Below are 14254 nucleotides of genomic sequence, written 5' to 3'. Positions count from 1 at the left end.
GAACCCTGCAAGACCTATCACACGTCCTGGTTGAGCTTCTTCTAAAAGTTAATAAACTGAGCACTTTTAAAAGCTCACAGTTTAACATAAATCATGGATATTGTTGAATCGAGAAGCATAGGCATTCATTGCAGGCAATATGGACCAATGAATTTTAACATTAATTTGAGGAAATCGTTAAATTGAAGTTATACCGTAATTGAAAATTATATATTTTTTTTTTACTAAGTAATGTGGTACCCTATAATGTTTGTTGAAAATGCATTTCTAAATAATCTTGCCAGCCTTATAGAAATATTTTTTATTCAAAAATAGGTTTGTCCATCATATTTCATTTCACTAAGTAGAACTTCAAAACGTGCATACATGATTTAGGCATTGAATTTCAATACATTTATTAATATTGTGCCTGAAACTTTATTCAGGCAATTCATTCATTAAAATAAATCTTACTTTTCAGTTATATGTTATCAAAAGTAACATAACGTATGACACAAATTAGGGATAAATTTTATATAAAATCTGTTACATTATTTTTTATTTTGATAAATTACAAGTTCATTGTTTTGGTATTGTTAAAATGTTTCTTTTTATAAAACTTGCCGCACCGAGTCTTTCTCAGTCATTGTAATCTTTAAAATTTAAGTTTCAATTCAAAGTTTCTTTTTAAACATTTTTTATAAAACAAAGAGAAGCACTGTTGTGCATTTGGTTTCTCCCATCCCCCGAACTTTCATTTTACAATTACTTCTCATTCACCGTGAAGCCAAGGACGTTGTCGAGATTCGCCTCAAATTGTGGATAAGCTCGGAAGGCGAAGGCACATTGCACTTTACATACGTCATCGTCCAATATCAGTTCCCTGGAATAGGTTGATGCTAGTTGGAAACAGTTGGAGATTTTTAAAGATTGGCAAATCATCTGTAAGAAATCATCAAAATATTAAATGCAATTCACTGCTAATTTCCGTAAATACATTCATTCCATGTAAACAATGCAGTTGAAAGAAAAGTAAGAAATAACCAGTTACTAATTGAACGGCAAATATGTTATTTCGCACCCCCGGCAAGGAAAGTGACACAATTTAAAAAAAAAGGCTTTGAAGATAATCAAGGTTTTACATTCTAGTTTTAGCGATTTAGTCTTGAATATTGCAATACGCGCAAAAACATTATGATGTGATGTTTTTCTGATTAGTTTTTGTTGTCTAAATTATTAATGGAAACTTAAAAAGTCCAAAATATTTTCTTCTAAATTATGGAATTCTAATTGTGTGTTTCTATTGGTTATATTGTTTTTACGTCACAATGTACCAGTTATGTAATTTAACTTCCCAAGTTTTGTGAAAAGAAAGAGCATTAAATTTTGCTTGTAAATCAATAGTTAGTACTCTTCTTGCCGGAATGTGATATATACAGAGAGTAAAATAAAAAGGGACAGTGCGCTGGTATCCAAAAAAATGCAACTTCAGTCTCGTAAGGCATTAAACACATCAAAAGTGCAACTTATGATAACTTACGATGTTTAAACGAAAAGCCGAAAGGCTAAATTCCGTAAGTCAGTCAACAATGTTACATGCTTATACAAGCAGAGATAATACCACACAGTGGAAGATGCAGAATCAAATGTTAATGTGAAGAAATGAACGTTGGAAACTTGTTTGAAATCTTACCAAAAATTTATTGGTCCATAGAAACTAAAATAAATAAACTAACAAAAATAAGTTTATAAGAATAAACCCTGGCCATAAGTGGAGTTCGCAACTCCCCAACACCTACCGGACCTAACACACAAGAGGCTGACGAACACGAAAGAGAGAGAGAACGATTGGAATTGTTCACTATTTATACTTGCCTCATTTGCATATGATTGGGCATCAAAGGATGCCAACCTAAAACTGAAACTTTACGCGTGCCGAAATAGTTGAGAAGTTAATCTAATTTGAATAAAGTAAATTTTATATTACATTACATTAGGAATGAGAACGCGGTTAAATATTGTTTACCGATGTCTATCAACTTGGTCCACCAGAAGGACTCTGCCAAAAGAAAAACGGTAGAGTCGCCACCGATAGATTTACTGGTTTTTGAACCAGAACTCTAAATGGGGAAAGGAGGGGATACAACAGCAACAGGACTCATGGTGAGAAGGGACATGGGAGGAAAATGTAAGATTTACACTTATCCTTATGTATTTGGCAAAATTAAAAGGCGATCCACTTCATTATCTGGAAAGAGGGCCCCGTAATAAATGTTTGGGACCATGTTCTGGACTATGGTATTTTCGGGAGTAAGCGCCACACCCAGTGTAAGCGCGGCGTCGAAATATATTCTCTAGGAAAAAAATTTTTTAATGTATCAGCCACACCAGGTATAAGCGGCGCACCGGCCATAATACCCGAACACAACATTAAACAACTTAAAAGCTCAATTAGTGGTAAAAAAGTTGAAATGAAATGCAAATATTTTTAATTAACGAAACTATACTTCACATACACCACCTGCTCAGTTATTCCATCCGAGGACTGCAGTTTCGTGCTTTTTAGCACTCATCAGCCCGGAATAGGAATCACATGAGCTGAAAGGGAAAAACCTCTTAAGAGAGCCAAACAAACTGGTAGCTAATGCAGAATTAGCAAACCAGATGAGCGATCGCAGCAATGGTGCGGTTCAACTCAAAGATTGATGGCAAAGCATGGTATTTTGTAGTAAGTTACCGCCCTAAGCCATGGCTAAAGCAGAAATACTTAAAACACTATTGTAACTTACTACAAAAAAAGAAACTATACTTCGCTGTAAATATTATTTTCTTACCTTGGGAGGAGACATTCGTTAGGTATCCAGAGTGAGGAACGCGAACCCTTCCTCAATGCCTCGCCAATGTCGAACGGTCAAACTCTCGGGCCCAAGTAGCACAAAAATATCGACCGACGTAGAAACGACATAGGTCGACGTTCGATATCGAACAATAAGGGTTAAGGTTCTTGAAACATATCGAACTATGCCGAAGTGTACTTTTTCGCCTACTTGATTTAAAAAGTCAGTTTTACTGCTTAATTCGACGTTTGAAATCAATTAATCATTATTAAAAGCGTTTACATAGTAACATTGTTATTTATATTGAAATCAAAAGCAAGATAGAAAATTGCAAACATCGAAAAACGTTGTTTTATGTTAGAAGAAATATTGAAACATTGTCGTTTTTCAGCGTGACTGACGCACTTTTACTATGTTAATCTTTATGTTGTGCGAACTGCCGGGAACAGGACGTTGTGGTGCTATCTATTGGCAGCATTTTCAACGTGTTTTTGAAAACTTGGATTTCTTTTACTTGAAAAAAAAAAGAAGACTGTATCCACCACACCCGTTATAAGCGCCGCACCGGCAATTTTTTTGCTATTTTTCTTGAATGCGCCGCAGCGCTTATTCCCGAAAATACGATAATACTTTTTTCCCGTGTAGTTGGAGTAAGAAGTAAGAGGTAACTAAAATGTATTTTTTTCCGTGTGCTTCAGTCTTACAATGTGTAATACTGATTATTTCTTTCAGTGAGTCACTGCATATAAAAATAAGCATTTTTTAAATAAGTAGGCATTCTAAAAATCTGAGATTTATTCTTGATCTTTTCATTTTATGATCTTTCTTGCACACTTCCCATTAACCCAATAGAAACATCAAACCATGCAATAATTTAGTGCTGTGAAGAAAATTCGAAACTGACCATAGTTTTTCTTCTTCTGTAGATAATATTTATCTTTAGTAATCTCTACTAATAATTAAGCTCAAAGTCTGTCTGGATCTCTGACGCGCATCGCGCCTAAACCGTTTGGTCGATTTTAATGAAATTTGGTACATAATTAATTTGTAGAATGAGGGTGTGCACCTCGATGCGATTTTTCAAAAATTCGATTTTGTTCCTTTTTTATTCCAATTTTAAGAACATTTTACCGAGCAAATCATCATAACATGGATGAGAAAATTACCACAACATGGACGAGCAAATTAACATAGCATATTGGCGAGAAATTCGTCATCCATTATTTGTAAATATACAGTTGAACCAAATAAGGCAGTGAGAAGCAAAGGGATGTAAGTGTGCATTTTCAAGTTTTGAGTAAAGCGCGTATAAAAATAACTTCCTAGGTAGGCTTCCATTAATTTTTTTCCCTCAAATCATGCTGTACAGCAGCATCTACCAGGGCTACTAGTACTATCGCTTGGCTCAAGACAGAGGAGAGGTTCACCTACCATTTGTACTGGTTATCTCCATTTTTTAATTTTGCCACTTACACCCCTTTGCCTCTCACTGCCTCAAATGACCTTTTGATTGTCTACTACGGGCAAAGCTGTGCGGGTACCGCTACTCAATAATAAAAGTTGGATAAGATGCGGCACAGGAGGGCCCCATGACTTAAAGGGTACCCAAAAGAAGACTAGGTTAAAATATTTTTCGAAGATATCTTTGAACATTTTACAAGGTTCCCTGCCTAAAAGCTGATCAGAGTCACTCATCATTCTTTCTGTTACCACGCTTAGCATTTCAGCAAAATCCCCAGATTTTGTTTAAAAAATGGGCATCTCCAGATGGTTTTTGTAAGTATAGGTATAATAAAACTGGAGTGTTCTTTCTTAACTGAGACTGCTTACTTTTTTTTTTTTTTTTTTTTGGTGCAAAGCAACCATTAAGGGTTCACTACCTGTGATTAGTATTGCAGAGGAATGAAAAAAAAAAAAACTGGTTTATTCCCATAACCAGGTTTTTTGGGAAAACAATTTGAACATTCCCATAAATTTCGAAGTACTTTAAAGGAAAGAAATTTTTATTATATTTTAACCATTTTCTTTCACAATTTTAATGATTTTTACTTTCTTCTATATCTAATATATAGAAGAAAGTATTGGATTCGTGCAAATTTTCGAATTTCGAATTTTGACGGATTCGATCGTTTTGAGGTGTGCTGAGTCCATTTCGACTATTTTTGGAAAATGTCTGTCTGTCTGTATGTGTGTGTGTGTGTGTGTGTGTATGTGTGTCACGTCTGTGTGTGACCAGTTTTTTGTGGCCGCTCTACAGCAAAAACTACCGCATGAAATTGAACGAAATTTGGTACACATATGTGCCCCTATGTGAACTTGTGCCCATTGGTTTTTGGCGCGAATTCCTCCAAGGGGGGTGGAGCAATGGGACGTTTTTTGAGTTACGCGTGCTTGCTATTCCTCAGGAAGTAACTGGCGGAATCAAACAAAATTTGGTCCATATGTTGCCCCTAACAGGAGCAGGTGCTGATTCAATTTTGGTGTCAATAGCTCAAACGGGGGTTGAGCTATAGAACGTTCTTTGTCGTCAATTGTGACTGCTGTATCTCAAGAAATAATGAACGGAATGAAAGAAAAATTTATCGGCAAGTAGCCCTTAGTGGGTATAAGAACTGATTTTATTTTTGTGTCAACAGCTAAAAAGGAGGTAGCGCAATCACCCGTTCTTTTTTTCCATTTTGAGTGCCCTATCTCAAGAAGTAATGCTACGTTCTGGTTGAAATTTGGAATATATGTGAATCCATATGTAAACAGGCTTTGGTTCTATTTTGACGCCGATCGCTCCAAGAGGTGTTGATTTTTTTTTTTTTTTTTTTTTGCGAATAAAAATAGTTTTATTAATGCAACAATAAGAAAGATAAATCGTAATAGATTGTCGTCTGCGTATTTCTCGTGATTTTAATTGTATGGAAATGATTGGAAATATTATCTCAATGATTTAAAATTTTTAACTGTTGCCATCTTATGTTTGTTAATAAATAAAATATTTGTAATTAATTCAAAAAAAAAAGGCTTTTAAAGTAACTTTCAATTTTCGCTCTTTGTTTTGTTTTTACAATAATTCAGACATTGGGATGGTCGTCAAGTTTTTGCATGTGCAATTTTATTTTCGTTAGGAATATTGCTTCCTCGTCAAGCATGGGGAGGGATCAGAAAAAGGAAAAATATAGAAGAAAGTTTCGTGATGGCCACAACATACTAGTTATTTTTGGGAATGTATAATTCTGAGCAGATAGGATAGAATACATTGTCATGTTTTGCTATACTTTTGCTGCATTTTCATGTCATGGATTTTCTTTCAAAATCAATTTAAAAATATTTTTATTATTATTTATTACTAGCATTCCCGTACCCGGCATTGCTCGGGTAATGGAATTAGAAGTGGTTAACAGTGCTTGGTGCACCTAGTTTCGAAAATCCTCTATAATAATTACTTAATATTACCTATAACTTTTTCTAATTTGGGGAGGATCCCGGGGCCCCTGGACTCCTTATATATATGCCCTTGTCCTTAACCGATCTTTAACTGTTACTAACGATCCTTTTAAAGTATTGATTATCTTTGCAAACACAGGCCATCCACATTTTATTGTTATACCTATGTTTAAGCAAGAACTTCTTTGTATACAACATTTTTAGTTTTTTTTTCTGGTGCTAAAATTATTAAGCTGCTTGATGAACTGACTTTGGAGCAAGCTACATAACATTGGCCGTGTGAAAAAATGTCTTCTCTTAAATCGATCCCTGCTACTTTTAATGTCTGTCCTTGTGACTTATTAATGGTTATTGCAAAGCAAACTTTAACAGGAAACTGCACTCTTCTAAATTCAAAAGGATAGTCCGCCTGTGATGATGTTCTTAAAAACTTTGTTTCTAGTTTTGAAAAAACGAAAGCAAAAGACAGAAACATTATGATTTGACTTGAGAAAAGCCTCGAAGAATCACGTGAGAAACAAAAACAATATCAAATTTATAGTTCGCTACGACCAAAAGTTGAGTTGAAGTACTGAATAATGATTTGAATGGAGGAAAGCCTTCGAAAATAAGGGATTTGAATTTCAATGACAGGTTTTAATTTCGCAGAAATTAAGGGGTTTTAATTAATTTCTCCCGAACTAATTGAGATTTCGAAAAATCCTTTCTTAGTGGTTACTTTCGTAATCATGCGGACATGTCTGCCAAATTTCAAGTCTGAAGCTTCAGCGGTTTCGGCTGTGGGTTGATATATATATATGTATATATGTTATCTCAGGACATTGATTTTTACTTTCTTCTATATCTAATATATAGAAGAAAGTATTGGATTCGTGCAAATTTTCGAATTTTGACGGATTCGAACGTTTTGAGGTGTGCTGAGTCCATTTCGACCATTTTTGGAAAATGTCTGTCTGTCTCTGTGTGTGTATGTATGTGTGTGTGTGTGTGTGTGTGTGTATGTATGTGTGTCACATCTGTGTGTGACCAGTTTTTTGTGGCCGCTCTACAACAAAAACTACCGCATGAAATCGAACGAAATTTAGTACACATATGTGCCCCTATGTGAACTTGTGCCCATTAGTTTTTGGCGCGAATTCCTCCAAGGGGGGTGGAGCAATGGGACGTTTTTCGAGTTACGCGTGCTTGCTATTCCTCAGGAAGTTACTGGCGGAATCAAACAAAATTTGGTCCATATGTTGGTATTAACAGGAACAGGTGCTGATTCAATTTTGGTGTCAATAACTCAAACGGGGGTTGAGCTATAGAACGTTTTTTGTCGTCAATTGTGACTGCTGTATCTCAAGAAATAATGAACGGAATGAAAGAAAAATTTATCGGCAAGTAGCCCTTAGTGGGTATAAGAACTGATTTTATTTTTGTGTCAACAGCTAAAAAGGAGGTAGCGCAATCACCCGTTCTTTTTTTCCATTTTGAGTGCCCTATCTCAAGAAGTAATGCTACGTTCTGGTTGAAATTTGGAATATATGTGAATCCATATGTAAACAGGCTTTGGTTCTATTTTGACGCCGATCGCTCCAAGAGGTGTTGATTTTTTTTTTTTTTTTTTTTTTTTTTTTTTTTGCGAATAAAAATATTTTTATTAATGCAACAATAAGAAAGATAAATCGTAATAGATTGTCGTCTGCGTATTTCTCGTGATTTTAATTGTATGGAAATGATCGGAAATATTATCTCAATGATTTAAAATTTTTAACTGTTGCCATCTTATGTTTGTTAATAAATAAAATATTTGTAATTAATTCAAGTAAGGCTTTTAAAATAACTTTCAATTTTCGCTCTTTGTTTTGTTTTTACAATAATTCAGACATTGGGATGGTCGTCAAGTTTTTGCATGTGTAATTTTGTTTTTGTTAGGAATATTGCTTCCTCGTCAAGCATGGGGAGGGATCAGAAAAAGGAAAAATATAGAAGAAAGTTTCGTGATGGCCACAACATACTAGTTATATATTAAGATGAGGCTGCATGTATGTTGTTTTTACTATCTTCTATATCTAATATATAGAAGAAAGTATTGGATTCGTGCAAATTTTCGAATTTTGACGGATTCGAACGTTTTGAGGTGTGCTGAGTCCATTTCGACCATTTTTGAAAAATGTCTGTGTGTCTGTGTGTGTGTGTGTATGTATGTATGTATGTGTGTGTGTGTGTGTGTGTGTGTATGTATGTGTGTCACGTCTGTGTGTGACCAGTTTTTTGTGGCCGCTCTACAACAAAAACTACCGCATGAAATCGAACGAAATTTAGTACACATATGTGCCCCTATGTGAACTTGTGCCCATTAGTTTTTGGCGCGAATTCCTCCAAGGGGGGTGGAGCAATGGGACGTTTTTCGAGTTACGCGTGCTTGCTATTCCTCAGGAAGTTACTGGCGGAATCAAACAAAATTTGGTCCATATGTTGGTATTAACAGGAACAGGTGCTGATTCAATTTTGGTGTCAATAACTCAAACGGGGGTTGAGCTGTAGAACGTTTTTTGTCGTCAATTGTGACTGCTGTATCTCAAGAAATAATAAACGGAATGAAAGAAAAATTTATCGGCAAGTAGCCCTTAGTGGGTATAAGAACTGATTTTATTTTTGTGTCAACAGCTAAAAGGGGGGTAGCGCAATCACCCGTTCTTTTTTTCCATTTTGAGTGCCCTATCTCAAGAAGTAATGCTACGTTCTGGTTGAAATTTGGAATATATGTGAATCCATATGTAAACAGGCTTTGGTTCTATTTTGACGCCGATCGCTCCAAGAGGTGTTGATTTTTTTTTTTTTTTTTTGCGAATAAAAATATTTTTATTAATGCAACAATAAGAAAGATAAATCGTAATAGATTGTCGTCTGCGTTTTTCTCGTGATTTTAATTGTATGGAAATGATAGGAAATATTATCCATAGACTAATAATAAGAGTAGACCGAGCTTTCTCATTCTTGCTGATGAAGAAAATTGGTTCATAGATGTATCATGTGACTAGTGGAAGGGCTTGGCGAAGACTTTGGCAGCATGGTTGCTAGATGGCAGCATTATCTATAGTTTGGCACTCGACATGTATTTTAAGACAATGTGTTTTCATTAAAAAAAACTTCCAGGTGCAGAGATTGGACTGTTTTTCTTTTAGTTATGCATTATTTTGACATTAATAATAGTTTTTGATCAGTTTTCGGTAACTTTTATTTCATTTGGAGCTGTCAGCGTTGACGTGAACGAAATGGCGTAAACGTTTTGCGTTAACGCAAAAATGTACTAATCGGTATCTTAAATTGAAACTGTAGGTAAAAATCTTACCGTTTGCTGATTCTTCTTGGTCGCTTGCATCTTTTATTGCTTAGAGAGTTATTGAAATTGACTAAAGAAAATGCACAATACTATCTAAACGAAAAACTCACTATATTAACAAAATATTTACAACTTAGAATAACAAATTTACAAATCGGACTCCATAAAAGATCATTCTTCCGTGTTCCATCAATTCTATTTATTTTATTTCTCGCGAGCGTTGATCGTCTGCTACGATTAACGCCCGCTGTTGCTAGGATATCCACCAGTCACATGGTTTGGTTTATGAGCAGCAAAAGGGTTGCCATAGCTCGGTCTACTCTTATTATTAGTCTATGATATTATCTCAATGATTTAAAATTTTGAACTGTTGCCATCTTATGTTTTTTAACAAATAAAATATTTGTAATTCATTCAAGCAAGGCTTTTAAAATAACTTTCAATTTTCGCTCTTTGCTTTGCTTTTGCAATAATTCAGACATTGGGATAGTCGTCAAGTTTTTGCATGTGTCATTTTGTTTTTGTTGGGAATATTGCTTCCTCGTCAAGCATGGGGAGGGATCAGAAAAAAAAAGAAAAATATAGAAGAAAGTTTCGTGATGGCCACAACATACTAGTTTCACCATGTTGCAGATCTAGTTCAATGTGGGCCTTTTATCGGCGAATGGCTATTAGCATGAGAATTTCGACACCCAGTTTCTCCACCAGGTTTAGGCATCTGGGGCTTTCTTCGATGCAAAACTGCTTTAGGAATTTGGTTTTTCCGAGAGTATTCAAAGCCTCAATTGTTCTTTTACGTGAGCATAATAATACGCAATACATTTAAAATGAGAGTTAACTAGGGACCACACATTGTTAAAACAGTTTTGTTAGAATTGAGACAAAATCGCTTATTTTTGAGAACATCACTTCTTAAAATGGCTCCGAGACAACTTGGCTTAGAACTGAAAAGCAAGACTTCTTACTTTTGAAATATACCCTCTTCTCAAATACGATTCACCATGCTCTCATTTTTGAAATGCCGCTCTACTCAGAAATAATCGCAGACGGTATCATTTCTGAGAATAGGGCTGTTTCAAAAATGAGAACATGTCAAAATGGTTTGAGAATACGAATGTCTCAAAAATAAACTCATGTTGTCAGGGCCGTAGACAGGGTGGGGACCGTCGGGATAAATCCTCCCCCGAAATTTTAACCTTTCTCTACAAAATAAAGAAACGAAGACTATCTGATCAAAATTCTTCCCTCTACTCCTCCTTCACTTGACCTTGTTATACAAATCTTCTTTCCAGTCAGACCCTTTCTCCTTCTCAGCCCCTCCACACCCACATACACATTTAAAAAAAAAATTCAAAACGTCCTAACTTTTTTATGCCTTGGTTCTTTCCTGGAATGTTAATGACAATTATTACAAAATAACATTAAAAAAAAAACATTCTTTGTTATACATACTTCAACAATACTCAACAGATTTACATGATCAAAACTACCACTTTTAATCTAATCATACTTTTGATTAAATGCGTAATTTTGTAGATCAGCCTTTAAGGGTGTTTTTTTTTCTTTCTTTTTTCAAATGGCAATTGTAGATTACTTTTCAATTGTGACTATTTTCACTAACTTGCTCGAAAGTTTTTCTAAAAGCCTCTGTTGCGTGCATTTGTAATTGTAGACGTGTAATAAATACTGTATCATGTATTATAGACCGTATAAGTGCATGCAGTTAGTTCTCTTATTTTGTCGAGTCTAAATGTATTACGAAATTTTTGAAGTAGTTAATCAAAATAATTATTAGAAACTGATTTTTTAATTACATTTCAGTTTAATTTTTGCAAACAAAATAATAAACATAATTTTTAAACGCTATTTTTGCCATCACATGTCCGGAACCATTTTTGCCTCCGACCATGTCCCTCCCCAAAAAAATATCCTGTCTACGGCCTTGCATGTTGTACCATTCGTGAGTATGGTTTTTGCTCGCCTATAATTCTTGCAAAGCTAAGTAGTCCATGGACTTATTCGCGCCCTTTGAGAACTTAAACAATCCGGACGGGCCGTAATTGAACTGAAACCGATTCACTTTATAAATACGCTCAGTTAATCTTTATACTGGGAGCTAAACTATGTTTCACAACAGTGAGAAGTCTGCATATGTGCAACTTGTAGCAATTCAGGAAACTTTTTTTAACTATGATACTTGATATTTCCAGGAAGTGGATAAGAACCCGAAATCGAATCCCGAAACGTTACACGGAAATACTCGGTAACGTTTCTGAATTTTTTTACAGTGTAACAGAAAGATGATTATTGCCTTCATTTGCTGTCTTCCTGGTCCAAAGTGCAAAAGGCTAATATTTTCTTGTATTCGTACGCTAAAGGGAGAAATTCAACTCCCTCGTTTTCCTTTCTGCGCATGCGTTATTTTTGAGATGGTCTGCTTACACTTGAATTTAAATTAAACAGTTACTTATTTCTAAGTCAAAACTTCTTGGAAAAAATGAGAAGATAAATGTTTTCATTTATAAGCAGATGATTTTTAACAGTGTAGTAACGCACTACTCCTGTTTCAGTACGAGCGGAAGAAAAATGAAACAAAAATGGAAAATCTTACCCCTTCTTTAGTGCAGGAGCATGTGACGCATGGAGAAATTCTATGCGAATGTCCCTGCAAGATGGACATTTTACGTCCGTCGTCATTCTCTAATTCACAAGAAGGCTTGTCTCTCCAGTGATTCAAATCCAGGGAGGGGAGACTCTTACACGGCATGCGTGGATTTCTGTGGAAGATGATAGGCAACAAATGAAAATGAGATACTTTCCAGAGTAGTTGTGAGAAAAAATAATGGAGGAAATTTTCTCAAACGGTCATCAATTATATAGTTGAAAACTGCTCGATAAAATAATTCCAGAACCTGGCGACCACTGAAGGGACTCATAACTACTGATGTAATGAAATGATAAATAGTGCCTAAAAATTTACTTCTTGTCTTTTAAGCACCTTAAGAGAGCAACCTTTATCTGGTTCAAGACTCCATTGGGTTCAGGGTCCCAATGCTGGCGAATCCCGGATTTTTTTTCGGGGTGGGGTGTTATTGTTTGAAACCGTTTTTGAATCCGTTTTTCAAATGGCTTCGATTGGAATCGTAATTTGGGAAAAGGTGGTGGTGGGGGGGTAGATCCCGATATCCCTCCCTCCTTTTGAAATATATCCTCTTCTCAAAAACGATTCACCATGTTCTCATTTTTGAAAAACCCCTCTACTCAGAAATAAGCACAGATGGTATGATTTCTGAGAATGCAGCTGTTTCAAAAATGAGAACATGTCAAAATGGTTTGAGAATACGAATGTCTCAAAAATAAGCACATGTTGTACCATTCGTGAGTACAACATGTGCTTATTTTTGGCCCATCCGGACCACCTAGGTCCCGTTCCATTTTTACTTTCTTCTATATCTAATATATAGAAGAAAGTATTGGATTCGTGCAAATTTTCGAATTTTGACGGATTCGAACGTTTTGAGGTGTGCTGAGTTCATTTCGACTATTTTTGGAAAATGTCTGTCTGTCTGTGTGTGTGTGTGTATGTATGTATGTGTGTGTGTATGTATGTGTGTCACGTCTGTGTGTGACCAGTTTTTTGTGGCCGCTCTACAGCAAAAACTACCGCATGAAATCGAACGAAATTTGGTACACATATGTGCCCGTATGTGAACTTGTGCCCATTAGTTTTTGGCGCGAATTCCTCCAAGGGGGGTGGAGCAATGGGACGTTTTTTGAGTTACGCGTGCTTGCTATTCCTCAGGAAGTAACTGGCGGAATCAAACAAAATTTGGTCCATATGTTGCCATTAACAGGAGCAGGTGCTGATTCAATTTTGGTGTCAATAACTCAAAGGGGGGTTGATCTATAGAACGTTTTTTGTCGTTAATTGTGACTGCTGTATCTCAAGAAATAACGAACGGAATCAAACAAAAATTTTTTGACAAGTAGCCCTTAGTGGGTATAAGAGCTGATTTTATTTTGGTGTCAACAGCTAAAAAGGGGGTAGCGCAATCGTCCGTTCTTTTTTTCCATTGTGAGTGCCCTATCTCAAGAAGTAATGCTACGTTCTGGTTGAAATTTAGAATATATGTGAATCCATACGTAAACAGGCTTTGGTTCAATTTTGACTCCAATCGCTCCAAGAGGTGTTGATTTTTTTTTTTTTTTTTTTTTTTTTTTTTTTTTTTTTTTTTGCGAATAAAAATAGTTTTATTAATGCAACAATAAGAAAGATAAATCGTAACAGATTGTCGTCTGCGTATTTCTCGTGATTTTAATTGTATGGAAATGATCGGAAATATTATCTCAATGATTTAAAATTTTTAACTGTTGCCACTAATGTTTGTTAATAAATAAAATATTTGTAATTAATTCAAGTAAGGCTTTTAAAGTAACTTTCAATTTTCGCTCTTTGTTTTGTTTTTACAATAATTGAGACATTGGGATGGTCGTCAAGTTTTTGCATGTGTAATTTTGTTTCTGTTAGGAATATTGCTTCCTCGTCTAGCATGGGGAGGGATCAGAAAAAGGAAAAATATAGAAGAAAGTTTCGTGATGGCCACAACATACTAGTTGGAAAATGTCTGTCTGTCTGTCTGTGTGTGTGTATGTATGTATGTGTGTATGTATGTGT

General features: G+C 35.4%; 1 protein-coding gene across 1 annotated transcript in view; it reads right to left on the bottom strand.

Moving 5' to 3' along the window:
- Nucleotides 1–744: 744 nt before the first annotated feature.
- LOC129225022 (uncharacterized) overlaps nt 745–14254 on the bottom strand; it is a 73187-nt gene continuing 59677 nt past the window's right edge. Inside the window, exons 25-26 of the mRNA XM_054859569.1 lie at nt 12191–12356; nt 745–921 (exon numbers count right to left, since the gene is read on the bottom strand). Of these exons, the coding sequence (XP_054715544.1) occupies nt 745–921; nt 12191–12356 (343 nt within the window). The remainder of the gene's footprint in view (nt 922–12190; nt 12357–14254) is intronic.

This window comes from Uloborus diversus, chromosome 6, assembly GCF_026930045.1.
Source record: "Uloborus diversus isolate 005 chromosome 6, Udiv.v.3.1, whole genome shotgun sequence".
NCBI classification, from domain to species: Eukaryota; Metazoa; Arthropoda; class Arachnida; order Araneae; family Uloboridae; genus Uloborus; species Uloborus diversus.
This window is presented reverse-complemented; position numbering and strand designations above follow the sequence as displayed.